Source organism: Petromyzon marinus, chromosome 60 (assembly GCF_048934315.1).
Source record: "Petromyzon marinus isolate PM22_M1 ecotype Great Lakes invasive population chromosome 60, UKy_Petmar_22M1.pri1.0, whole genome shotgun sequence".
In the NCBI taxonomy this organism is placed as follows: Eukaryota; Metazoa; Chordata; class Hyperoartia; order Petromyzontiformes; family Petromyzontidae; genus Petromyzon; species Petromyzon marinus.
This window is the reverse complement of record NC_133726.1, coordinates 8,347,342-8,372,713: the sequence shown is the minus strand read 5'-3', so window position 1 is coordinate 8,372,713 and position 25,372 is coordinate 8,347,342. Positions and strand designations below refer to the sequence as shown.

Here is a 25,372-nt window from a genome sequence, read left to right as displayed (position 1 = left end):
AAAGTATTATTGGATTGGCTGTGCTGTTGAAGACCTAACTACTACAAGCCAATCGATCCCATATCAAATAATACCGTAAATGACCATGTACACCAAAATGTGTTTTTATTCAAAAGTGCTTTATTGCTTAAATGATCATTGAGGCTCTTTTTTATAGTCCTGATCAAGTGGCGGAAATGCCACATTCTTATGGTTGACATGCCGGAGACTCTCCACAAATCCACCTCTGCCAAATTCCCCACAAAATTGGTAGATAATTTCTATCGACAGGGATTTTGAACTCGCAACCTTCCGATGGCGAGCGGCTCGCTTTACCGCTGAGCCACCCGGGCCGTTACCATGAGTTGCTTTGTGCGATCCCGGTCCTGAAAGTCACTGCAGTAAAAATAGGGTTTTTCCCCTTTTTTTCTGGCAACAAAACTGAAACCTTTTTACAAGGATTCATGTCTGCATTAACCACAATACCTGCAGTCAAAATGCAAACAAAAAACCGTACTATGATAATATATGCATTGTCCTTGAAACTGATTGGTCCAGACCAAGGGACGGCTTTCTTTTGAGCCTCGACCCAATTGGTGCTCGACTAGATGACGCCAAAAGGCGTACACTGCAGTACTGTTACGATGTGATGAGGTTGTCTATCCAGCACCAGCGGTGTAGTAACGACATTATCAGTGGCGTTGTCGCTACATTACCAGCTCGGGGTGCGGCAATCGGTCAGGTGGGGGCCCCCAATATTTGATTTGTCTCGCACAGTCGCTTATCATTACTCTCACGGTCTCGAACATTTAACATAGGGGGCCCCAACTCGTAGCTTTGGCCACTAGGGGGCGGTGGGGGTTGCAAAGAAACCCCGTGTCCCCATGCTTGTTTCGCCACTGCCCAGCACGGTAACAGAACAACTGAGACATGATCATATTCTTTGGGACTTTCGGTAAAGTCACGTAGATAGGTTGAAAGAAAATAACAAAAAAACTACGACGTTTCGATCGCAACACAAGCGTTCGTCATCAGGACGGACGCTTGTGAGACTACATTACCAGCTCAGGACGAACGCTTGTGTGACTTATTTTATTTGAACCTATCCACGTGACTTTACCGAAAGACCCAAAGAATATTACCCAAAGAATATTAATTCCTGCAGTCACGAAAGCTTTAAGTCGAGATTTGAGATATGAACGTTAAGACCACTCTTATAGTTGACGCGTAGCGACCCCTAACGTCGAAGCATGGGACAGTTTCTTACCCAAAGTGACATCACCACCTCCACAAGGGGCACGTGATACATTATCCAAGATTCCAGAATGATTTATTGAAACTGGTGAGGTCTCTGGGATGTGGGGAGTGTCCATGTGAAGGATAGAGGTATGATTGTGTTTCTCCATTGTGATGGGACTTTGTAGGATGAACGTTGAGATTTATAAGGGCATAAATTGGTCTTGAATAAGGTAGGCACTGATAAGGGGTTGACAGGTATGTGTTGGTTTGCCGAATGAGATGCCAGTCGTCTCATTCAATCAACCGACAAACCACTGTAACACTTTGGTCTGTCAGATGATAAACTGTGGGAGAAAGGTTAATGCGCCTTTTGAGCTCTTAAACAAAATATCACGAACATTTTCACAAAACTTTTTTTGAGAAAACAGATTGTACGGGATGTCCATACATGTATCATAGATTGTTAAAGATACAGCATTTGGAAAGGGGTAATAATACTTAAAATGTTGTAAACACGTTCCTTACATACGCAGGTTGTTTAAAACCAAAAAGCCCCAGCGATCTTTAACAACATACAACAGAACCTTTCAAAACAATTCAATCTCGCCACAATGCTTTGTGGGTTTGGTGGAATGCAACGAATTTGAAAACAAATCATTCGACCAAGTGTGTGTACAAGCGCAAGTTACTAAACATAACAACATGCTTTAAAAATAAAAAAAGTACATTAAAGGCAGCTTTTCGGGCACATAAAGAGGCCAGAGAGTTAAGAGAGATATGTGCATGTTGTATCACTCCAGCTCCAACTGCTGTCTAATTATAATTCTTCTATAATCGTGAAAGGTACATTTTATGTATCACCTGTATCATAATATGACATTCTGATAGGCCTTAATAAGTCTCAAGCTCAAATCGGTCAGCCGCGTTCTGCATTGCAATATTCTGGCAGGTTCCTTTCTAAAGAGGGGTTTCTCTGTGTTTGAAAATAAACTGTAGAAAGAACCCTCTCAATGCGTATACGCTTTCAAAGGCCTGCACAGATTGGGTCGATGACCCACTTGCTCCACTGTCACCGCCTGGCCACCTTGCAGCTCGGTGGGTTTGGGAGTTTAACGGCCTACCCTAGTGGTGGGCAAACCTGCGGCCACGTGTCATTCCAGATTGTGTTGTGGTGCAGCTGGCTGCACTGCCAAATCAGTTGAACAGAGACACCGTCACTGCATCGCGTGCTTTCAGATGTACTTCTGCGCATCTGAAAGCTCTTCCTTCCCGATATTAGGAAGCCACTGACTGGAGCTATGCACTTTTAAATATAGATTGAAAACTAATTTCTTGAGAACTGCTGTTTGTGTTTAGGTTGCTCTGCTTCCCCCGCACTGCCGATAAGCACGGTTGGCTACGTATGGTGCGAAAGAAGTCCAACGTACGTACACCCACACACAGTTGGTGCGGTCACAGCCACGCTCGCCGCGCGTGCCCACTACAGCTCTTCTCACCGACGTGAACTCTTCTCCGTGGGCCTCGCCGTCCTCCCGCCACCGCGACCCCGTCCCTGTCCCGCCGGCCCCCTGGCGGGACACACTGGCGGCAGGCAGGCCTGGTACCTCTGCGCCCGCCGCCCGTCCAAGGTAGTGCGCAGCACCGAGTCGAAGCGCTGGTGCGCCATGAGCTCCTCAGCATCGAGCCACGTCGGTGGCGGCCGCATCGCCTCCGCCCGTTCGTGCCACACGAAGCGGAAGATCGCGCGGTCCGCGCCGGCGCTGCGGGGGGCCCAGCGGCGCGCGAGCTCCAGCGCCGTCAGCCCCGCGGCGTCGCGAGCGTCCGCGGGGGCGCCGTGCCGCAGGAGTTTGTGCAAGGCCTCGAGGCTGCCGCTGGCGGCCGCCGCGTGCAGGGCCGTGCGGCCGCAAGGAGTGGTGGCGCTCGCGCTTGCGCCTGCATGCGCGATGGCGAGTGACGGGCAAAGGGCATTTGTGGAATGATGAGAGTTTTTGTTTGATATAGCGTCTCACAGACCTTCAAATCATCATCATCGTCGTCATATCTCAAACAGTGATAGGCACCCCAAGTGACAGATGTCTCTGTGGGCACAAAATGACTCGGCACCTGGCCTGCAAACGGGCCAGGGGGGGGGGCAATGGTTGCTACGGATAATCCCAATTGATTCATTCATTGCGTGTCATTTTCGCTTGAGGAAAATGTGGACCCTGATGCAATGGCATACTCTTTCGAGTTGCATCACAGGATCTTTAACATCCATTCAAAGGCACGCGGTGCATATTATAGTTATTACACCCCCAGTAATAATCAGGGCGGCCGCTGGATTACAACCGAGAGTCAAAAAGCGGCGAATGGGCTACCGCTTGGCCATGCCATTGCCTATCTGGCTGCTATATCCACACATATATACACGTTTCTAATAGAAGGCAATGCATCACAATACATTGTTTTATAGTACCATGCTTCAATGTCTATGCACCCCACCTCACCAATCCACACAGACCAGTGGAGGGAAGAATGGTACAATTATCTCCACAAGCCACAAGGCATAAGGAGGCCTCATCCAGCAGTGGATTTACAAAGGCCTGTAGATGTTTGATATACTAGCAGAGTTTGTGTTAACCTCTCAGCAAAATTATTTCTACTGCTATTTACCAGGTAACGCCCACTGAGCTATTCGCTCTGTTTCAGAGGCGACCTGGCCACGCATCACAGTGGCTTATATCACGTGGAATAGTTACACTAGCCAACTAACCTAAACACTTGTTTCTATATGTGGAAGGCAGAACTGTAGAACCCAAAGAAAAGTCCACACGACCACCGGGCGAGAGAACATGCGGACTCCAAATATGCATAAGTCTGGGTCAGGAATGAACCCACAACCTCCTGGATATCAGGCGAGGGAGATATCATCTTGCCACCTTGACTGGTCTCATTATGCTTCCCAGAGCGTGGCGGCTTGCACGTACGTGTGTTGAACTTTCTGCCGCAACCGCACGTAGCCAACTGCGCAAATGGGAGGCGGGGGTTTCTGCTGTACCTCCCCCCGCCGGCGTGTGACATTCACCGTGCCGGAGCAAGAGCCCCACGAGGCCGGCGTGGTTGCGGTGCGCGGCGACGAAGAGCGCCACGAATGCGCGGCGCGAGCGCCACGCCGAGAGGTCGGCGGCGGACAGACGCGCGGCGTGCGGGGTGCGGAAGTCGCCGTAGCTGAGGTCGTCCGTCACTCCCAGACGCAGCACCTAGGGCCGGGAGGCGATTAGGGTGGGGGGGGGGGGAATGTTTGCGCGCAGGCCGAGTGAGCTGGTATTCATAGAAACGCGGGTGTCGCTATCGAGTGTGTCGTCGGAATTCTACGTCGGTGGATGTGGTCTCCACGCGTAACTCGGGTGTTTTTTTTTTATGGGGGACCTAAAGATAAAAAAGAATCGCACTCCCAAAGCAATTTTTTTCTCGCATCATGCAAAGCAATGCTGACTTTCCGCTCGCTGCCTTTCCATGCTGCCAGGGGCGGAGCCAGGATTTTGACTTTGTGGGGGCTGACTTCAGTATTCTGAGATATCCACTGTTTATGTTTTCCAATGGGCGCCACAAATGTATAAAACAAATTTTATTGGATTTGAACACGGAGTTTATTAATAGGTCGGAGCCGCTGATGTGGCTAATAAGTTCGATAAGTTCGCAAGGCTGCCGCTCAAGCAGCCTGCAGGGCAGCACACAAGGTGGCAGCCTGCAGGGCAGCACACAAGGTGGCAGCACAAGGTGGCATCCTGCAGGGCAGCACAAGGTGGCAGCCTGCAGGGCAGCACACAAGGTAGCAGCTTGCAGGGCAGTACAAGGTGGCATCCTGCAGGGCAGCACAAGGTGGCAGCACAAGGTGGCAGCCTGCAGGGCAGCACAACGTGGCAGCCTGCAGAGCAGCACGAGGTGGCAGCCTGCAGGGCAGCACAAGGTGGCAGCCTGCAGGGCAGCACACAAGGTGGCAGCCTGTAGCATTTTGCAGCAGCCAGATATCCGATTATCCCGATTACCGACTTTCCCAAAATTTCAGGGGGGGGCTGAGCTCCCCCCTCATCCCCCCCTGTGGCTCCGCCCCTGCATGCTGCACAGAAATGTCACGTGCCAGGCAGTCCCAATTCCGTACTGTATCGTGCAGTAACTAGACTACTATAGCATTGGATTGTGCGTCAAAGAATTAGCTTGTGACATTTGGTTGTCTCAATGTTTTTGTTTGTTTGTTATATATGTCAGGGCACACCACCCCTGACTTGGTCCAGTAAAAGTTTCCCTCGTTTTACGCGGGTTCAGTTTGTGCGATCTCGCGTACATGCGGTTTGAATTCACTCGAATGAGGCCCTGCAGTCGGGCGTGGGACAACATTGCGTGTGTGTGCGTGTTGCGTACCGCTTTGTGATTTCGCTTTGCGCACCGTTTTCTTTTTGAAACGCATCTACCCCACAAAGCGACTTAAACCTGTAGCTCGAGGGCACACTGTAATTGGGAGAAAAAAAACCTAAGAAAAATTAAATGGCCGCTGGGTGAAGTGATAAGGGATGGGATAGGGTTCAAGTTAGTGTCAGTTGTAGGATTAGTGCTAGTTAGGCTTAGAGGTAGGAATAAGAGATTGGTTGTTATTATAGTTAGAACTCAACTGCTCATTGATGCCTCTTCTTTGTCCACGGGTAAGATCGAGGGCGCATCAGGTGGTGACGCACCACGGACGTGGATTCCTACCTCTGGGTCTCCCCGGAGGGCAGCCGTCACCAGCCGGTGCCAGCCGTCATGCTGCCACACGCGCACGCCCAGCGTTGCCCCTGCCACCGTGTCCAGGGAGCACAGGGTGGCCTCATCTGCCAGGTCTCCTGTGAGGAGTGAAAAAAAACGGCTGCAAATAGGGACGAGTGGGTAGCGATGGACGAGGAGGTAGGTTTCAGTGGGTATACGCCTAGGTGGGTAAGTAAACAATGTCAGTCTTCCGAGCCACCGTGCCACCTCGAATCCTCTCCTTCGGTCGTAGCCGCCCATCTCGCGAGGTGACGCCACGCACGCGCAGTATCAATCACCTTCGTCCAGGTAGCTCAGCCGCTGGAGGTCACTCGGGATTCCGGCTGTGATCTCCAGGAGCTCCTTCACCTGCCGCACGCGAGTGTCACGGTGACAGCCCGGCAGGTCGACCAGCTCCCCGGAGTCAACCAGGAGGGCGCGCGGCTCCGACGCTTGCCGACGAGTTTTCGAGTAACGGCGGTGCGGCGGCGGTGGCCTCGGGCTGACCATGCAGCGCTGGCGGTCCCTGCTGCAGATCCACTGCATGAGTGCTGCTGCCGCACAGTGCACAGTTGAAAGCCTCGTGAATCCTTCACATTTGCATCTATGGGACATTTTTTTTGTCGGTATCAAAGTAAGACAAAAACAAGAGTAGCTTATTTTTTTACCCTTCACGGTAATAAAACAGGTTTTGATTTAAAGCTTTCGTGACTGCAGGGATTTATGTTCTTGGTTCTTTCGGTAAAGTCACGTAGAAGGGAAACAATAAAATAATAAAAATAGAAAACAATACAATTCTTCATAATAAAGGTGTTTGGGTTAGATCGCGTTATTTATAAATGTGTCGTAACCCTCCACCACCCGACACGGCCAATCAGCAAAAAAGTGTCACGTTGACAAAAGACAAATAGTTCACTACTTTAGCCCACCGGTGTGTTAAATAGTGAATCCACAACATTTACAGTTTGAGTACGACGTTTCGCTGGTAATTACATTCAGCATCATCGGGCAATTCGCCAGAATGGTAAAGCCCTCACTTGGCTCCCGGTCTTAAATAGAACAGCAGGGTGACGTCATCATTGAACTAATTCAGGTAAAAAACACAGCTGTGGTTTTCACACCTGATAATGATTGCTTGTATTGCAGTCGAAACATGGTGAGAATTTAATTGTTTTATATTTTTATTATTTTATTGTTTCCCTTCTACGTGACTTTACCGAAAGAACCAAGAATAATAAAACAGGTGTTAAGATGTTTAAACGCCAAATAGATACCTTTTTCAAAACGCATCAAGGCTGCATTAACCACACATGGTACTTGTGGCAAAACATGCAAACAAACATGCCTTGTCTTTATAAGCGCTCAACCCGAGCTATGAATACTTGTATACTTCCATTGCCTTTGTACAAGACCAAAAGGAAGATGCTCTTTGGTTCTATTCGGTAAAGTAACGTAGGTAAAAATAAAATAACAAAAAATCACGACGTTTCGGCCACAACACAAGTGGCCTTCATCAGGTGAAGGGACTGGACTGTCCAGAGGACACTCCAACGCTGTTCTCTGGACAGTCCAGTCCCTTCACCTGATGAAGGCCACTTGTGTTGTGGCCAAAACGTCGTGATTTTTTGTTATTGAATTTTTACCTACGTGACTTTACCGAATAGAACCAAAGAGCATGGATCCTTGCAGTCACGAAAGCTTCAAATCTAGAATCAAAAGGAAGATGTCATATTGAGACTTGCTCTTGCCAGGTTTTCCCAGCTTACCTCGTGCAGCACGGTATCGACAAGGCTCGATTACTGTAACTCACTACTCTATGGGACGTCTGGCAAAAAACGATTACCAAGCTGCAGGGTGTACATCATTCTTTGGCACGTGTCGTGACCGAAACAGCAAGATCCGGCCATGTACTTCAAGTGGTCGCCGAGCCACATTAGCTTACGGTTGCCAAAATAATATATTGCAAGGTCGCATTCTTTCCACAAAATGTTTGCCACAAATGAACCACAATACCTTGCTGATCTCGTCAAGGAGCAGAAACTATCGCGCGAATTCCGGTAATCCTCGCAGCAGCGGATTTGGCTGGCCATCGAACAAAGACGGTCACCGCATCGTGCGCTTTCAGATGTGCTTCTGTGGCCGTCTGGAACGCTCTTCCTTCCAATATTAGGTAACCACTGGGAGCTCTGCACTCTAGAGGTTTATTTGACTTCTTCCTAAAAACTATAAAATATATATTTTTAAATTTTACCAGGTAAAGCCCACTGAGCTATACAGCTCTCTTTCAGAAGCGACCTGGTCATAAATTGTAGCTAAATGAAGCGGCTTGTCAAGTGGAAATTTATATCAGCAGCCAAATACTCTACAACGCGTGATATTGATTCTAAATGTGGAGAGAAAACCCGGAGGGCCCGGAGAAGAATCCACGCTACCACGGGGAGAACGAACACGCAAACTCTATATATATACAGCAGCAGGCGTCAGGGTCGGGATCGAACCCACGACCTCCTGCATACCAGGCGAGGTAGTTAACATCTCCTAGTCACTGTGATGATGAGAGAGACACGCAAACTCCAAATATACAACAGCAGGCGTCAGGGTCGGGATCGAACCCACGACCTCCTGTATACCAGGCGAGGTAGTTAACATCTCCTAGCCACCGTGATGTTGATGATGAGAGACACGCAAACTCCAAATATACAGCAGCAGGCATCAGGGTCGGGATCAATCCCACGACCTCCTGCATACCAGGCGAGGTAGTTAACATCTCCTAGCCACCGTGATGATGATGAGAGAGAGAGACACGCAAACTCCAAATATACAGCATCAGGCGTCAGGGTCGGGATCGAACCCACGACCTCCTGTATACCAGGCGAGGTAGTTAACATCTCCTAGCCACCGTGAAGATGATGAGAGAGAGACACGCAAACTCCAAATATACAACAGCAGGCGTCAGGGTCGGGATCGAACCCACGACCTCCTGTATACCAGGCGAGGTAGTTAACATCTCCTAGCCACCGTGAAGATGATGAGAGAGAGACACGCAAACTCCAAATATACAACAGCAGGCGTCAGGGTCGGGATCGAACCCACGACCTCCTGTATACCAGGCGAGGTAGTTAACATCTAGCCACCGTGATGTTGATGATGAGAGAGAGACACGCAAACTCCAAATATACAGCAGCAGGCATCAAGGTCGGGATCAATCCCACGACCTCCTGCATACCAGGCGAGGTAGTTAACATCTCCTAGCCACCGTGATGATGATGAGAGACACGCAAACTCCAAATATACAGCATCAGGCGTCAGGGTCGGGATCGAACCCACGACCTCCTATATACCAAGCGAGGTAGTTAACATCTCCTAGCCACCGTGATGTTGATGAGAGAGAGACACGCAAACTCCAAATATACAGCAGCAGGCATCAGGGTCGGGATCAATCCCACGACCTCCTGCTTACCAGGCGAGGTAGTTAACATCTCCTAGCCACCGTGATAATGATGATGAGAGACACACACACCACGACCTCCTGTACACCAGGCGAGGTAGTTAACATCTCCTAGGCACCGAGGCGCCCATTGTGAGAGATGTTGGCAGCACCCACACTTTACCCCACCACACGCGAGCTGCCCATCGACTGCAGTGTGACCCATTCACACCGCTGGGTGGACAAGAGGCCCTTTGCTTCATCTGCCGCGACTCGATGTCGAAGAGGCGACCACACGGGTACTGTATACTCTTTGGTTCTTTCGGTAAAGTCACGTAGGTATAAAATAATTCACTACCTACTACGTGATGACTTTACCGAAAGAACCAAAGAGTATGGATTACTGCAGTCACGAAAGCTTCAGATCAAGATTGAGTACTGTATACTTACAGGGCTATTTAAATCCCACACTGGCCAAAAGTCACACTTCGAACGGCAATAACGGACACCGCAGTGTGTGTGTTTTTTTAATGTGTTTGTAAAAGTTATACTTTGTTAATTTAAAAGGCTTTAAAAAAATATAATGTTAGTGATTGAAACACGGAGAGCGCACCATCACCTTTGACAGCTGACGCGGGCTGTCCGCACACGCACACACACACAGACCGTTGCCACGGCAACCGCACACATAATTTACAACAATTTTGTTTATTGTCAGCTCAAAAGCTGTGTGATTTATTTGTAAAAAAAAGTACTCAATTATGACATATTTGCATATCGTAAAGCGTTCTCAAATGTAATCATAAGCGGGTTATGAGCGCGAGGCAGCCGCGCAGGCGCAGCTGAGAACCGCGCAGGGCGACTAGACGAGGCCGAGCACGAGGACCCCTCACTCCCCTTGCGGCCTTGCGCGCTCAGCTAGAGCGGGCGGCGTTTAATTGACAACTTAAAGGAAGATTTAACAACGTTTTATTTTTCGATTATCATACACGAATACCGCCCACGGCCGTCAAGATGTCATTGGCGTTCTCCGCGCGGTGTCTGGCAGGGCGAACGGTGACTGCAATGCGTTCTGTTGTTTGACCTTGCTGTTGACAGGGTGACCGGGACACAGTGAAAACATCTCAGCAGTGTATTAACTTACTACTGATAATAATAACACTGACTACTATAACTACTACTACTACAATAACAGGCATTGTAAAATCATTAACTCGCGCGTATATGTATGTCTATAACGATTATAACATTGGCCGTCATATCTCATAATAGTGGATGGACTGGCACCCGCCCCTGTAAATGTGGAATTGACACTCTTTGAGTGCTGCGCTTTGCTTGATTGAAACACAAGCGTCGCTTTGGTTAGACTGCCCTGTGATACGGTACTCAAATACAAATAAGATTAATGTTCCACTCGTTGTCAATACACTGGTTGATTAAGACCTGCCCACGCCCTCTTGAGTATTGGGAGTTGTGTAATCGACGTCCATACTTCACCACGCTGGTCGGTACGGCTCGGTTTAACGATTTCACTCGCCACCGATGTTAGCCGTGGTCTCGAATTGGAACTCGGGTCGCCCCGGGTGCGTAGCGGAGTGCGCTAACCGCTGCGCCACCGTTCCACCACCACACGCAGGGACCATTCAGACATGGGGGTAGTTTTCACACTGCTCATTGCCAGAAATTAGAATCGCAATCTTTATTTACACTGGAGGAATCCGATGAGCTATAAAGCTCTTTTTTCACAGACGTCCAGTAGGGGCAGGTGATGATGCGCTCTGTCGTGTTAATCGTTCACATTATTTCTTAAAGCTTTTAATTAAACACTTCTGGATTAGATCCTCCGCACGATGTGTGCACAGATTGTAGGAGTGATTTGACCATACTTCATGCTGGTCTGCGGGTTGGCAGTGGAGAGCGTAGACGTGAGAGTATAGACTCACAGTACAGTACAACATAGCATTTAATGCACTGCCGTCTATTGCCCACAGCGTAGCCCCAGAATTTGACACCTGTGTGATGTGTGGGCCACCCATCCAAGCAAAATCCAGGCTCAAATTTGCTTAGCTTCCGATAATTGACGGGTTCGGGCGCATTTTTGCTGATTTGATCAGAGGCCCCATTTGGAATATAATTTTGGAACGTAAGCAAATGTAAATAAATATCACAATGATGAATACCTGTGGGTGGTTTGTTAGGGTTGCAGGATAACCAAGCTCAGTATTCTCACCTTTCACACGCACGGTTGTCAAATCAATTTTTAACTGCACCTCACTCGTCAGGGTCAGTGTCACAGTTGCTCCGTAACCTCACGTGTGTCGGCAAGTGAACCGTTTAATTTACGAACCAATAAAACATTGCACGCGATCTACGTCTTCATCCCCATTCTATGTCATTTAAAGAAAAAAAAACGGGATTCATATTTGTTTTGCATTTTGTGTGTTTTTGTTTTATGTGGGCCACCAATCGAGCTCGCCCAATAACCCCCGATAACTCTGGGAGTTGAATCTTAACTGCTGAGCTGTGTGTATGTGGTGGGCAGATCCAGCAGGTGCGAGGGATCTGCCGCTCGGCTGCTGTCCAGAGTGGCGGAAGTCTCTTCGTGGTGAGCAAAACACTCCATCGTGATGGCCGCAAATGCATTCGCTGAAATGTCTAACAATTTTCTCGTTAAATAAAATATAAAGGCTTGCATTGGCAGTGGTGTACAATTGCTGTACAAAAATGCACAACCACATATCGATCACACTCTTGTAATATAAATGAAAATGTATCATGTCAACGTTGATACCTGTTTCTCAGTGCCCACGAGTTTTACGTTTGTGAACCTCGTGAGTGGAAGAGGCCAAGGGGTCGGCCACGATTTATGTTGTGTATGTTGAACTTCTTTCACACCGTACGTAACCAACAAACCAAGCCTCGTGGTTGCATCAGGTCGACCATTACTGTCAAGACTTGGGGATAGAAGGGAGCTTGCTTTTGTGGGCTTTTGCAAGGAGGGGGGGGGACCCCTAGCAGTTGGCACCAGAGGTTTGGATGCTACAACGCGTCGTCTCGGCATAAGCTCCCACACTTAGGTCGAGCTCATTATTCACATGTATATATTCAAGTAATTTCACGGCACAAATTACCCGCCCGTCAATCTTCACGTGCTCTTTTCTGCTCTGAAGAAAAATTACTGCTCAGAACATTGGCTTGCCGTATATTGTGTCTGTTTTAGGCGGTGTTGATGAGATCGTTTTTTCTTTGACCTGGTACGTTTACTGTAGAATGAGCTTTATGCTGGCTCAATATATTTTAACACAATAATACTAAATTCTTCCCTTTTAGTTTAATGCTTTACCAAACGAGATAAAATAATTGTTAGAAGAACAAAACTTAAAAATACATGCGATTATTAAAGGAGGATGAGAATTCAAATGAGGAAATGAGGAGGTGAAAAAGAGCAGGATTAAGTGCTTTTTGGGAAATGTAATTTATAGCAAAAGGCATTGTATTCATTTGTCTGAAGTAGCAGAACATTATCAGTGAGAACGTTTTTGTGTTGCCAGCCATGAAATAGATCAGAACAATGGACACTGGCAAGAAAAATGGAACGAAATATGAAGATTCAATAAAACATGGAGTACCGCATGCGTAGAAATAGCCTGAGACAATGAGGAACACGTGGATTGGGGAAACATACAAACCAGAGACATCGCGGTGACTCTTGAGTAGGACGTAGATTCTGGTCAATGGACGACACTGGTTATAGAATGGCAGTCAAAGGAAACGAAGCATCTTGAGAGAATGATTGCTACCAAGATGGAACCATGAGGTCAATTTATTTGCCGGTGTGAGATGGATTTTGATAACACTGGGCTATGTGGGTTGGCAACAGCACAGGGAGACCATGCAGACAATGGCAGATGAGTCCAAAAACCTCTTTATATACAAAGGCTTGTATTCAGGGCTGTCTGCTCGAAAGAAGGGCCGATGTTGCAACTTTGTCTTAGAATACAGGATCTTTTAAAGTTTCTACAAAGCATCTGAAACAAAAACACCATTTAAAATGTTAGCCAATGCCAAATTTTAGCCAATCCATCAATTCCTTATTTTAAACAAGTTATATTTGTAACTTGACATTCTAAATTCTAATTATATTATTTACACATTGACCTTTCTCCAGCATGTTAGCCTATTATACATGTTTTCAGTTGTTAGACAGTGTTAATGATGAATGCTCTTGAGTTGGTTATTGTTATATTCAGGTAAAAGTTAATGTTTTTCATCACAATTGTGGCACAGTGCAATGTCTTTTGTGCATTTTGTACACAGTGCAGTCGCTAGGAAATGTGTTTGATTAACGTCGTTGATATTATGCTAACATGTGATTTCCACTTAATTGTTTTCCATCCAGCACAGGGACTCAGCCGAGAACAACCTAAACACGCCCTTTGACTTCACCCCTGAAAACTACAAGGTGAACCAAGTAAATTGGTGGCTGCTCTGAGATGTGCCACGGTGGCGAGATGTTAACTCCCTCGCCTGGTATACAGGAGGGCATGGGTTTGATCCCGACCCTGACACCTGTATATTTGGAGTTTGCGTGTCTCCCCCCCCTCCCCCCCCCCCCACCATAGTCGCGTGGATTTTTCTCCGGGCCCTCCCGTTTTCCCTCCAAGTTTAGAAACGTGCGTTTGGAGTGGTGGTTCTTCACCTTTACTGTAGCCTGCACCCCTTTGGTTCTCAGAAAGGGCCTCTCGCACCCCCAGGGGATGCGTGCACCCTAGGCTAAGAACTACTGGCTTTGAATATTTGGCTACTGTTATAAATTTCCACATGATAAGCCACATCATTGGGATATCTATCATTTGTGGCCAGGTTGCTTGGGAAAAATATATATATAGCTCAGTGGGCCTTACCTGATGAAAGAAAAATAGTTTAGGTGAAATAGGTTAAAGTCTAGCTTTGACTGAAAAAAAATGGTTTAACATGTAAAATGCGTTTCATGAGTGTGGCTGAACAGACCCATCGAAAATATTTCTGAATACTTTTGCATTGTCATCTTTCTGGGCCGTTCAGACACAAGGTGGTGCACTGATTGCTCTTAAGGGTTTGCAGTTGTTTTTTTCTGTTGCCTTATGAGATTACATCAATAGCACAAATGGAATGGAATTACGATGGAGAAAAATCTTCACAAATATTTGCTGTATTGTACGCATGTAACGATCAGTGAATCAAATCCTGCGTTTAAGAATGGCTTCTGATTTATAAAAGTTTTATGCTCATAATAAAGAATTAAAGCTTTCGTGACTGCATAAATTACTCATTGTTTTTTTCGGTAAAGTCACGTATGTAGAAATACAATAATTTGAATATAATTTTATTGTATTTCTACATTCGTGACTTTACTGAAAAAACCAATGAGTAATTATATGCTCATGTTACATTTCGAATAATTGTATGAAACGGAACAAATGAGATGCAATTAACGATACAGAAAACAAGAGGACAATACCAACAAATAAAAAAGTATTTGGGTTTTTAATCAAGTCATAAAAATTCATGTAATCACTGGGGTAGGAGTGGGGGAAGTGGATGGTTCATGGGCCCATAATTTTGTATTTTAGAGAAAATGTATCTGAAATACACATATTACTTAGAAACAACTTCTAACATTTGCTGTGAATGATGAGAAACGCATCGGACAGATTCGTGAGTGCAGGATATAAATGACTAGGAGCTATAATACAAACGGTTATTTCTAACACATTCAAACGAGTGATTGTGACTGTCGGTTCAGTCTCGTGAAATGGCCACCAAACTGCGTGTACAACCATGTTAATGGCGACCGATTCTCAAAATAGTCACAGTTGTTACCGTACCATTTTTCTTGACGTATAAAGTGTTTATGTAATTGTGTCGTGCAGCGAATTGAGGTGATCGTTGGCAATTACCCGGCTGAGCACAAGGCAGCTGCTGTTATCCCAGTTCTAGACCTGGCCCAGAGGCAGCATGGTTGGCTGCCCATCTCCGCGATGAACAAGGTAGGCATGTCAGGTTTGTCTCGCTTTGGTTACGGTTGGCTGAGGACATCAACAGGAGTGTTTAATTCCAGTGGCATGCGTATTCTGTAATACATTGATGAAATATTGTAAGATTGAGCTTTGCCGCCTTCTTACGTGTTGTATTTTGAAACAAAAAAGTAAGATGGATCAGTATAAGTTTGAAGTATAAAGATGCATCATGAGACCTCCTTTGCAAGTACCAAAATATGAGAATAGGTTTTCCTCTTTTTTCTGGCAACAAGGCAGTTGTTTAGATGTTAAAACACCAAACTGAAACCTTGTACAAGGAATCGTGTGTGCATTAACCACAATTCTTGTGGTCAGAATGCAAACAAAAAACATACTCTGATAATATATGCATTGTCTTTTAAACTGATTGGTCCACACCAGAAAAAAAGGGGAAAACCTATTCTCATAAAGATGCACTTGTTTCAAAATTAAACTGTAATTTGTCATTTATTAACCGTGAATGGAACATCAAATCACTGATGAAATAATTTGGTCATGCTCGCAATACAGTCCATGCATCAGCATATTTTCTGTTGTCATCGGTGTATGTGTGCCCTCTTTAGACACATTGCACTCTACCCGGTCACCTGAGTTCAATTCCCGGTCACGGTTAACATCAGTGGCGAGTACCCTGAGAAAACCCATGCCTGTGAGGTGACGACACAACTGCTATATGGGGAGGGACAAACAGATATGTCGGAATTTTGCTGTACTGCCTTTATTGGTGATGCCTCGACGCCCACGTGTAGGAAGTTTCACAACATTTGCACGATCCACCAACCCTAACCTCAACAGTGCTGGATTACAGGCGTGCATAGCCACCACCACAACTCGGCAAATGATCAAACGACCTCCAGAGACAAACCCACGTGGCGTGGGGGAGACCCTCGTGCAGCAGTGGTTTGACAAATGGCTGCAAATCGTGATCGTTCTTTCGAATGTTGAGTTGAGATCCCCTTGTGGTGTGGTGGTCAGGTGGCAGAGCTCCTCAAGATACCCAAGATGCGTGTGTATGAGGTGGCCACCTTCTACACCATGTACAACCGCCAGCCCATGGGGAAGTACCACATCCAGGTGTGCACCACCACTCCCTGCATGCTGTGCAACTCGGACAGCATCGTGGAGGCCCTCAAGAAGAAGCTGGGTACGAGAAAAAAACAAACGAACAAACACGCAAACCCTCAGATGCACCATCGGCTATCCTTGCGGGCAATGCATAGCGCCTGGCAACGTGAGCGACTGTGATGTCGACACCGGCGTACCGGTCATACGTATAGGATTATTGCGTAGGATGTATGTTGAACTTCTTTTGCACCGTACGTAGCCAACCGTACTAATCAGAGGTGTGGGGGAAGGACAACAAACTAAACACAAAAGCTATTATATTCTTGGTTCTTTCGGTAAAGTCACGTAGAAGGCAAACAATAAAATAATAAAAATATAAAAAATACAATTCTCACGATGTTTCGACTGCAACACAAGCAATCATCATCAGGTGTGAAAGAACCAAGAATATGAATCCCTGCAGTCACGAAAGCTTTAAATCAAAACAAAAGCTATTCTCAATAAATTAGTTTTCAATGTAGATGATTTAAAAATGCATAGCTCCAGTGGCTTCCGCATATCGGAAGGAAGAGCACGTTCCAAACGGTAGCAGAACCGCATCTGAAAGTGTGAGATACGGTGACCCGTCTTTGTTCGGTGACCAGCCAAAAGCCGCTGCTGCTGCTGCGGCGAGGGTTATTGGAGTTCGCAAGGCGATGGTTTACATGCTGCATTGCAGACGCTTTGTCAGGCTCGAGCGAAGTGATAAATCGAGCACGGTGCTCTAGAGCGCCCAGCTGTATTGATTTATTGGGCAGTGTAGTGAATTGAGGAGATATGTTACTACTTTACGCTGCGCCTAATAACTGGGCTTGGCGATGCTTTCCTGAGTAAAATAGAAAAAAATAATTACACAAGTTTAAGTGTTGAAAATAACCGGTAAGTTGTGTTTTTCATTCTCTTATTTATGTAATGTTATATAATGTAATTGCTGTTATTTGAAACATCTACATATACATTGTGTTGCATTGAGACGTAATCAGTGATGGCTTTGATAGTTTGTATACAACTGCGCATCCAAATACATTTTTGCAGCATTGCACCTTGAACCCGAAAACTATAATTCTCGTAAAGATGATTCCGAAGTGCACCAATCTGTAGGATAAAATGTTGTGTTGCTGTTCGGGACTTGGCCTATTGAAAACTGGCAATATAGGTCAAAGGGTTGCCGAAAACTTAGGACACAAACCAGAGCAAAAAAGTATTACTTGTAAGTTTGCAAACGTGTTTTAAGCCCTGGCAGCTGCGCATCGGCTTCCATACTGCTAATTTAATTATTCCGAATGCAAACGTGTGGTGGAAAACATTTTATATACACAGTAGACTCTCGATTATCCACAAAAATGACGGGATGGACGGCCGCGGATAATAAAAAAATCGCGAACAATCCAACAATACAACCATTTTCTGCAGATCTCAATGCCAAAAACCACTAATATAGGTAGACATTGTTTACGTTAAGAAAATGTAGTTAATGAACAAAACAAACATTTGCAGTAAAGAAAAGTCCATACAAAAAAACACTCACTTAAACAGGTTTGAAAATACTTTCCTGCTCCCGCGCAGAAGACCCGGCCCACCAAGTGGGTGATAGCAGAGCCACGCCAATCAACATCAATCAAACTCCGCCCACTGTTGTAAAGATATGCAACTACTGTACTGTAGAGGCGATCACGTAGATTTCGGATTAACCGGAGTACATAATTGTTCGGTTTAAGCACGTGACTTGTCATAAACATTTCCAAGAATAACAATGTATAACTGTTTTTAGATTATTAATTTGGGCTCAAGGAAAAATACATGAGCTGTTAATTTATGTCAAAATTTCAGGTGGGCGGTTAATCCGCAATTTCGGATAGACCGCACGCGGATAACGAGAGTCTACTGTATGTACATGTAACCCATGCCAATTAGTGAGTCTTTCGAGCAGCGCTGTCGTTCCTGGCTCTGTGCGTTTCTTCACCTTCGCTCTGAATGCTTTCAGGGATTAAGCTGGGAGAGACGACGCCGGACAAGATGTTCACCGTCACCGAGGTGGAATGTCTGGGAGCATGCGTGAATGCCCCCATGGTGCAGATCAACGATAACTACTACGTAAGTGAGCAGTTGTTGTGTTTAGTTTGCCGTCCGTCCCTCCCCCCACCCGCGCACCTCCGATTAGCACGGTTGGCTACGTACGGTGGTGAAAAAAGTTCAACACAGACGCGTACGTGCAGTGACGCCTCCTTTAGTTTGTGCGGTCTTTCCACCTTTGCAGAGGTGCGTGGGAAAATTCAAAAGTAGGGGTGAGGAACCTGCAGCCAGAGGACCAGATCCCGGCCGTGACTTCACATCACGCGGATAGCGGTCACATGAGGCATATACCAGTTAATTTTTTTTAATTGTCCGCGAACGATATTCATCAATCACTGTGAGAATTTTAGCCGCACTAAATGGCCACGTTTTTCCACTGCAAGGGCACTCTTGCAAATGAGACTATCCTGGTGTCTTTGAGTTCTCACCTGGTTCAGCAAAGTACATTTCAAACTTTGAAGGGCCCTTTTTTTATATTTTTTAATTTTTAGTTTAATTTATTTGGTTTAACCCTGTGAGCCATTCGGCTCTTGATTCGGGTGCAACCGCAACAAATAATAAAATTACAAGATACATTTAAAATTGACTGCAAGCAAATTGAAACATCCCCTATAAAAACAACTAAATCTTCCAGGAAAAAGCACCATATGTTTATGCTGCGTACAAAAACTGTGCAACAATCCCAGTTTGATGTTAGATCGCAATTTAGATTAAAATTCTAAGTATAACTCTAATCTGCAACATACAAATATGGCTAAACTAAACCTTTTTTAGAAATCACTAAAATAATGCTATAAAAACAACGTAACAGTGATCATTGGAAATGTGACAGAAGTGACTGAGGTGTGTGCTAATTGTGTGGCCCCAACGAAACGCGTTTGAATGTCCTATTTGGCCCTCGGGAATTAAATGGTTCCAAACCCCTGATTTAAAGGACAAGACAACACAAAATTCAAGTATGTTAAGTCAATTTATATTTGATTAACACGTTGTGCCACCCCCAAGTGCAATTACATGAAAAACATGATGATAAAAAATTATATCCAGTAACAAAAAAATGTATAAGTAAGATGTGGCTGTGAGTCAAGGTGATATAGTTTCTCAAATGAGCATGGTTCTTGTAGGAATGTACACGGTTTTGTATGGCATTAATTTGAAGCATTGCGAGTGGGAGTAAAAGTACTAATGTGACTTTCAGGAGCACTCTAGTGACATTACTGTGTGGCTGTTAATGCAGGGAGTGTCTTTTAAAAGTATACACTCTACACTCAATATAAACGTTAATTGGGTATATTTTAAAAGAACCAACCTGTACTAATTTATCACATGCCTAACGTTGACGGGGTTTCAGGTTAATTATGTGGGGCTGCTGAAATGTTGCACTCATCTATCGCAGGAAGATCTGACTGCAAAGGATATGGATGAGATCATTGATGATTTGAAGGCTGGGAAAGTTCCAAAGCCGGGCCCAAGGTGAGTGTAATGGTATTGCGTGTCCAGGATGAATAACTTTTGGGAGTAACAAAAGAAGATTAGAGAAAATGAAATATATATTAAAAATAAATGGACAAACTCAATTAAAATGTATATAATTATCTTATTAGACCTATTTTTAAAGTAGAACTGGAGGCCTTCGTGCCCGAAACGTTACCTCTTGTGTGTGCTCTTTTCCTCTTTGGGGTTAGTGTTATTGACGAAATGTGTTTGAGTGGTTTTGGTATTGTTATCTTTTAAGTAGGATTGTGGATCAAGTGTCATATTTTTTCGACAATAGTTTAAGGAGTCTATTATGGATTTCAAAAGGGTCATATGATGGACAATCAAATCCAGCTCTATTTTTAGTGACGATCGGAACAGATTGGCACGCATGACACATTGAAATCGGATGGCACTTTCAAATTTGTATTGGTCACGTGACAACCCATCACGTACAAGAGGTATATAAAAAAACCTACAGCCCTTTCTTTGTGAGTCCACCGATGAAGGCCTCATACATGCATACATCAGTCATGGGGCTTGTTTGACTATGCTTCATCTCGCTGCTCAATGCAGGTTGGTGGCGGTTAGTTGACGAATACGCGAGCTTTTATCGTTTTATTTACTGCAGTCGTCATTTTACGGGCTGCAGGGGATATGCTATCAGCAGGGGGCAGTGCAACAAATCTAATGTGCATTTTATACTCTCACGTCTATGCTGCCTCTCTCAACCAGCCCCCGCTGATAAGCATGGTAACGTACGGTCAAATAGACCCCGCAATGTGCATGGAATGGGCAAACCTTCATCCAGCTACGGGTTGACGATGAGGCTCTACATGTACCAACTCAACATTATCCTATTCATATTCTTTGGGTCTTTCCGTGAAGCCACGTAGATAGAAAAAATTCAAAGTAATAACAATATCACGACGTTTCGATCGCAACACAAGCAATCGTCTTCAGGTGAAACATCCGTTTAGCACGTAGGCTTACGCGACCGATATCCATAAGAGGTTTTTTGGTTAGATTGTGTAAATGTAATGTGTTGTTAGACTGAAACAGGAGGATTTCTCAACAACTCTGGCTGTCGCCTGATGATGCTAGTTGTAATTCCTGGCGAAACGTCTACTCGAATGGTAAAGGTGGATTTACTCTCCAATGAACCGGTGTGCTGTACTAGTAACGAATTGGCATGAATTGTTTACGTGACAAACATTACCAATTGGCAATGTTGGGTGATGGCGGGTTTAACGACACATTGAAATTTACACGATCTAACCCAAAAACCTCTATTATCGTCAACACTATCCTTCATTTTTCCCTGCGGGTGTGTGTGTGGTCCACCCATTTCGACTCCGTGGACCCCAAAACCAAATACTGTTCTGCAATAGCATTATTTTTGCACAGCAGCAATATTATTAGCACCCCTCAATATTAATGTTGCCCTCTAATGTGTTTTTTGGTTGTACCGCATGCGTTCAGCACGATGTCTGACGTTTCACTACACATGCTGGAAGCTTGACCTGAGATTGTTCAAGAACTGACCTGCATACGCTCCGAGCAAGTGGAGCAAAACCTTTTCACTGCATCGCGCGCTTTTGGATGCGCTTTTGTGGCTGTCTGGAACGCGCTCTGTTTCTATATTAGAAAGCCACTGGAGCTATGCACTTTTAAATCTAGATTGAAAACTAATTTCTTTATAACCGATTTTTTGTGTTTAGATTATTGTCCTTCCCCCACACCTCCGATTAGCAACGGTTGGCTACATGCGGTGCGAAATACGTTTTAGCGTACATACAGACGGACAAAACCTCCGCCATCGTATGTATGTTGAACTTCTTTCCTACCATAGGCAGCCAACCGCGCTAATCGGAGGTGTGGCAGCCGAAGAACACGCGGTACAACATCTGAAGAGCTGGTCGAGCAGCGACAACCTCGCCCAGCACGGAGTGTGAACGTTGCGCGTGCGTGTTTCTCTTCAGGAACGAGCGCTTCTCGTGCGAGCCGGCCGGAGGCCTCACGTCCCTCACGGAGCCGCCCACGGGGCCTGGCTTCGGCGTCCGGGCTGACCTGTGATTGGAGGGGTGGGTGGGTGGGTGGGGGGCTGTCGTCTCCTCAGTTTCCCTCGACCTTTGCCACCTGTCCACAATTTTGTCAACTCAAGTTTGGGAAGAGTTGTTGGGAAAGGTGGCCGAAGTCGGTCAGTCCTTGCGCACGCGAGGACGTGCTGCCCTTGTTATGATAAGACGTTTAGCAACTGTTTCAGAAGGTAAAATGATAAAAAAAAATATATAAACAGCACCCCCTTCCCCATGCTCAGGATGTGTGTAATATGATGTGAACACATTATATACTTCAGCACAAACCCCCGTATTTGTTTTGCAGCTGTGGAGTATATTTGCCTGAATTAACAAGTCCACCTATCCAGGAATATATGAACACATTAAATGAATAGAATCAAATATGAATTTGCAGTGAAGACCAGAAAGCGTTCAATAAAACCTTGTAAATGTCGACGTGGTGTACGCGTGACTTAATTGGATGGTTTTTTTTGTTCTCGATAATTATATACACGGGTGCTTTTATGAGAAGCAAAAAGTCTGTTGAATCAAATGAGGGCATTGGAAAAAATATTGAGAATGTTAAACAATAGGATACACATAGAACTATTGTGAGACCATTGGGAATAAATGAGAAAACGGAAGGACAATGCAGGTGAATGGAATTGTCAATCAAGGGGAATCAAAGCAAAAATGAAGTTGGTTAAAACCACATTGTGGCACTTGGAGAGCCGATGCCTGCATGACAGAATCTCACAACCGGTGGGTGAATTTTTTGAAGATCCGTAGAGCAAACCAAAGCAATCAAATCATGGCCCGCCGGAAAATATTACGTGTGGTTTCGGACGTTGCACCCTTTTGAACTCGCCCTTTCGCAGTACGGGAACGGAGAACGCTCCTGACAAATTAAAAACACTAGGACCTCTTCATCGAAGCAGAACGAGCCGTTGGTTCTAAATCAGTGAAGCTGTTTTACTCGATATTTTTTTTTATGACGTACGATAAAAGACGAGTCTACCTGGACCTTTGGTTTAACACGTAGGCTTTCGTGGTTTGGTTTAACACGTAGGCTTTCGTGGTTTGGTTTAACACGTAGGCTTTCGTGGTTTGGTTTAACACGTAGGCTTTCGTGGTTTGGTTTAACATGTAGGCTTTCGTGACCAATATCCATAAGAGGTTTTTGAGTTAGATCGCTTAAATATAAATGTGTCGTTAAACCCGCCACCACCAAAATTTGCAATTCGTATTGTAAATGTTGTGGGTTTACTCTCCAACACACCGGTGTGCTGTACAAGTAACGAATTGACATGTTTTGTATACATCACAAACCTTACTAATTGGCTGTGTCGGGTGCTGGCGGGTTTAACGACACATTTATACGATCTAACCCAAAATACCTGTATTGTGGTGTGCAGGTGCTCGATGGATTGCTTATGATCATTATTATCATTGCTATATAACAGGCTTGTGAGAGATGGTTGACGGCTTAGGGATGCCTTCATCCGACTGTCGATTGACCGTGGCTTCCGATGATCACGTGCTTTTTTTTCCACGGATCGATATTTTCAAGAAGTTGGATGATTCCGTTTCGCTTAAATGAGCGCCATGGAACTGCTGTGCTGTTAAACGGAATGAACTATCAGTAGTAATAATGATGATGATGTGTGCGTGCATTGTTTTTAAGCACCAACAAAGTCGAATCCCACGAGACGCGTTCCACATCGCAAACTGACATTTCTCCGGAGTCGTTTGAACGAGACTCTAAGATAATAACAACAACAATACGTGGACTAACATTCGAGCAACGTTCGGCCGACAGGCTGCAGCCGGGCCCGAGGTGACTCTAACCTCCAGCAAAAGTCACCGTAGACCTCCCTGCGTGAGATTACCGCAGGCTCGGTCAAACATCTATCGCAAGTGCCGCTTGTTTTGGCACGCAGCAAGCCCGGTCAATGTTTGTTTGTGGCGGAGGAGGTCTAGCGGTGGCGTGGAGCGCTTGGCGCTACGCTGCGTTGGCGAACCCCGTGGCCTCGAGTTCTATTCCCGCTCAGGGCCACCGACGCCGTTGACGATTATCTGAACCGGTCACGGGCCTCCCCTAGGTCGACTCAGCCTCGAATGAGCACCTGGCTCATTCGAGACCGAGCATCGCCTTCTGGGGAGACAAAGGCGTTCGGGCGTGGTGCTGGCCACCCACCCCCTCGTGTTCCATGCCGGTAGCCCTTCATAGGTGCTCGCTAACAGCACTTGCCCCAACAGTCTGTTTAGGCTACACGGGGGGATCTTTGTCTTTGGTATAGCTGAACCCGTCATGTCGTTTGGATTCGGCGATGCCAGTTTTAAAAAGACCGCGATGGTGTCATCGGGCGTGTTATCTTTTTTGTTGTTGTTGCGCCGACAATGCCAAGTGATGGAATCTCGTCAAAAAACTATCGATCGGGCTTATCCTCATCACCATCCTCCTCCTCCTCACCTGGGAGCCGTCGTTTCTTGTGATCATCGGTGCAGATTCCGTCAAAGTGCAATCCTCACTGGGACGTGTTTATGCGACTCGTTTTTTGGAGATTTTGAAGACTTGGAACCCTTTTGGAGAGTCTCCGATCATAGCCGTCGACATTTCAAAAGCACAGGCCAGTGGTTGTTCTCCCTGGCGGTTACGCGAGTTACAAATGCGTGAAATTATATCGTGCCACAAGAGTCATTGATTAAAGAATCACGTATGAATTTACAAATATAAAATAACTACGATGAAGTTTGAATCCACACGGTTACCTATAACGATATAAAGGACCGTTACTAAACTCATTACTCGTAAACCATTTTTTCGCTTGTTGTTACTCACTAGTTAGAGATACCTCACGGAATGGACAATTGGGCTGAAATGTTGATGCTCGTTATTCGTACATTTTATTTCTCAGAAGCATGCCGGGTCAGTCAATGGGGGGTTAACTACTCGGTTGAAATTAAATTCAACAAAAGTTTGAGAGTCAACTTTTCTAGCTTGCTAAATGATTGGTCAATATGGTATGGTCGTTGAAGATAGGGAGTCTCACACCTTCAAACATTAATTCTGGTGATTCCGCAAGGCCGTTGCGTCTCTAAAATAATAAGTTTCTCCCTTTTTTTTTAAATAGCTCGTTATCTTCCACTCGCAAACCGATCCATTTCACGTTGCAGACGACAGTGTAACCTCA

The 25,372-nt window shown here is 45.6% G+C and overlaps 2 protein-coding genes across 6 annotated transcripts; one reads left to right on the top strand and one right to left on the bottom strand.

Moving 5' to 3' along the window:
* Positions 1 to 100: 100 nt before the first annotated feature.
* ANKRD60 (ankyrin repeat domain 60) lies at positions 101 to 10,196 on the bottom strand. 5 transcript variants are annotated; one of them, XM_032976565.2, is made up of 5 exons: positions 10,026 to 10,196; positions 6,279 to 6,533; positions 5,950 to 6,077; positions 4,283 to 4,457; positions 101 to 3,150 (listed from the first exon to the last, which is right to left on the bottom strand). In XM_032976565.2, exons 2-5 carry the CDS (start codon positions 6,523 to 6,525, stop codon positions 2,711 to 2,713), a joined length of 990 nt encoding a protein of 329 aa, XP_032832456.1. In that variant the 5' UTR covers positions 6,526 to 6,533; positions 10,026 to 10,196; the 3' UTR covers positions 101 to 2,710. The 5 variants fall into 5 exon arrangements, with proteins under 5 accessions (XP_032832456.1, XP_032832455.1, XP_032832459.1 ...); XM_032976564.2 differs by having other exon boundaries at positions 6,279 to 6,530; XM_032976568.2 differs by having other exon boundaries at positions 6,279 to 6,530; positions 10,020 to 10,045.
* A 70-nt stretch (positions 10,197 to 10,266) lies between these two features.
* Positions 10,267 to 22,632, top strand: NDUFV2 (NADH:ubiquinone oxidoreductase core subunit V2). Its single transcript, XM_032976569.2, has 8 exons — positions 10,267 to 10,462; positions 11,949 to 12,011; positions 13,806 to 13,868; positions 15,319 to 15,435; positions 16,441 to 16,609; positions 18,554 to 18,663; positions 20,039 to 20,115; positions 22,101 to 22,632. The coding sequence occupies exons 1-8, from the start codon at positions 10,421 to 10,423 to the stop codon at positions 22,192 to 22,194; spliced, it is 735 nt and encodes a 244-aa protein (XP_032832460.1). The 5' UTR covers positions 10,267 to 10,420; the 3' UTR covers positions 22,195 to 22,632.
* Positions 22,633 to 25,372: the final 2,740 nt, after the last annotated feature.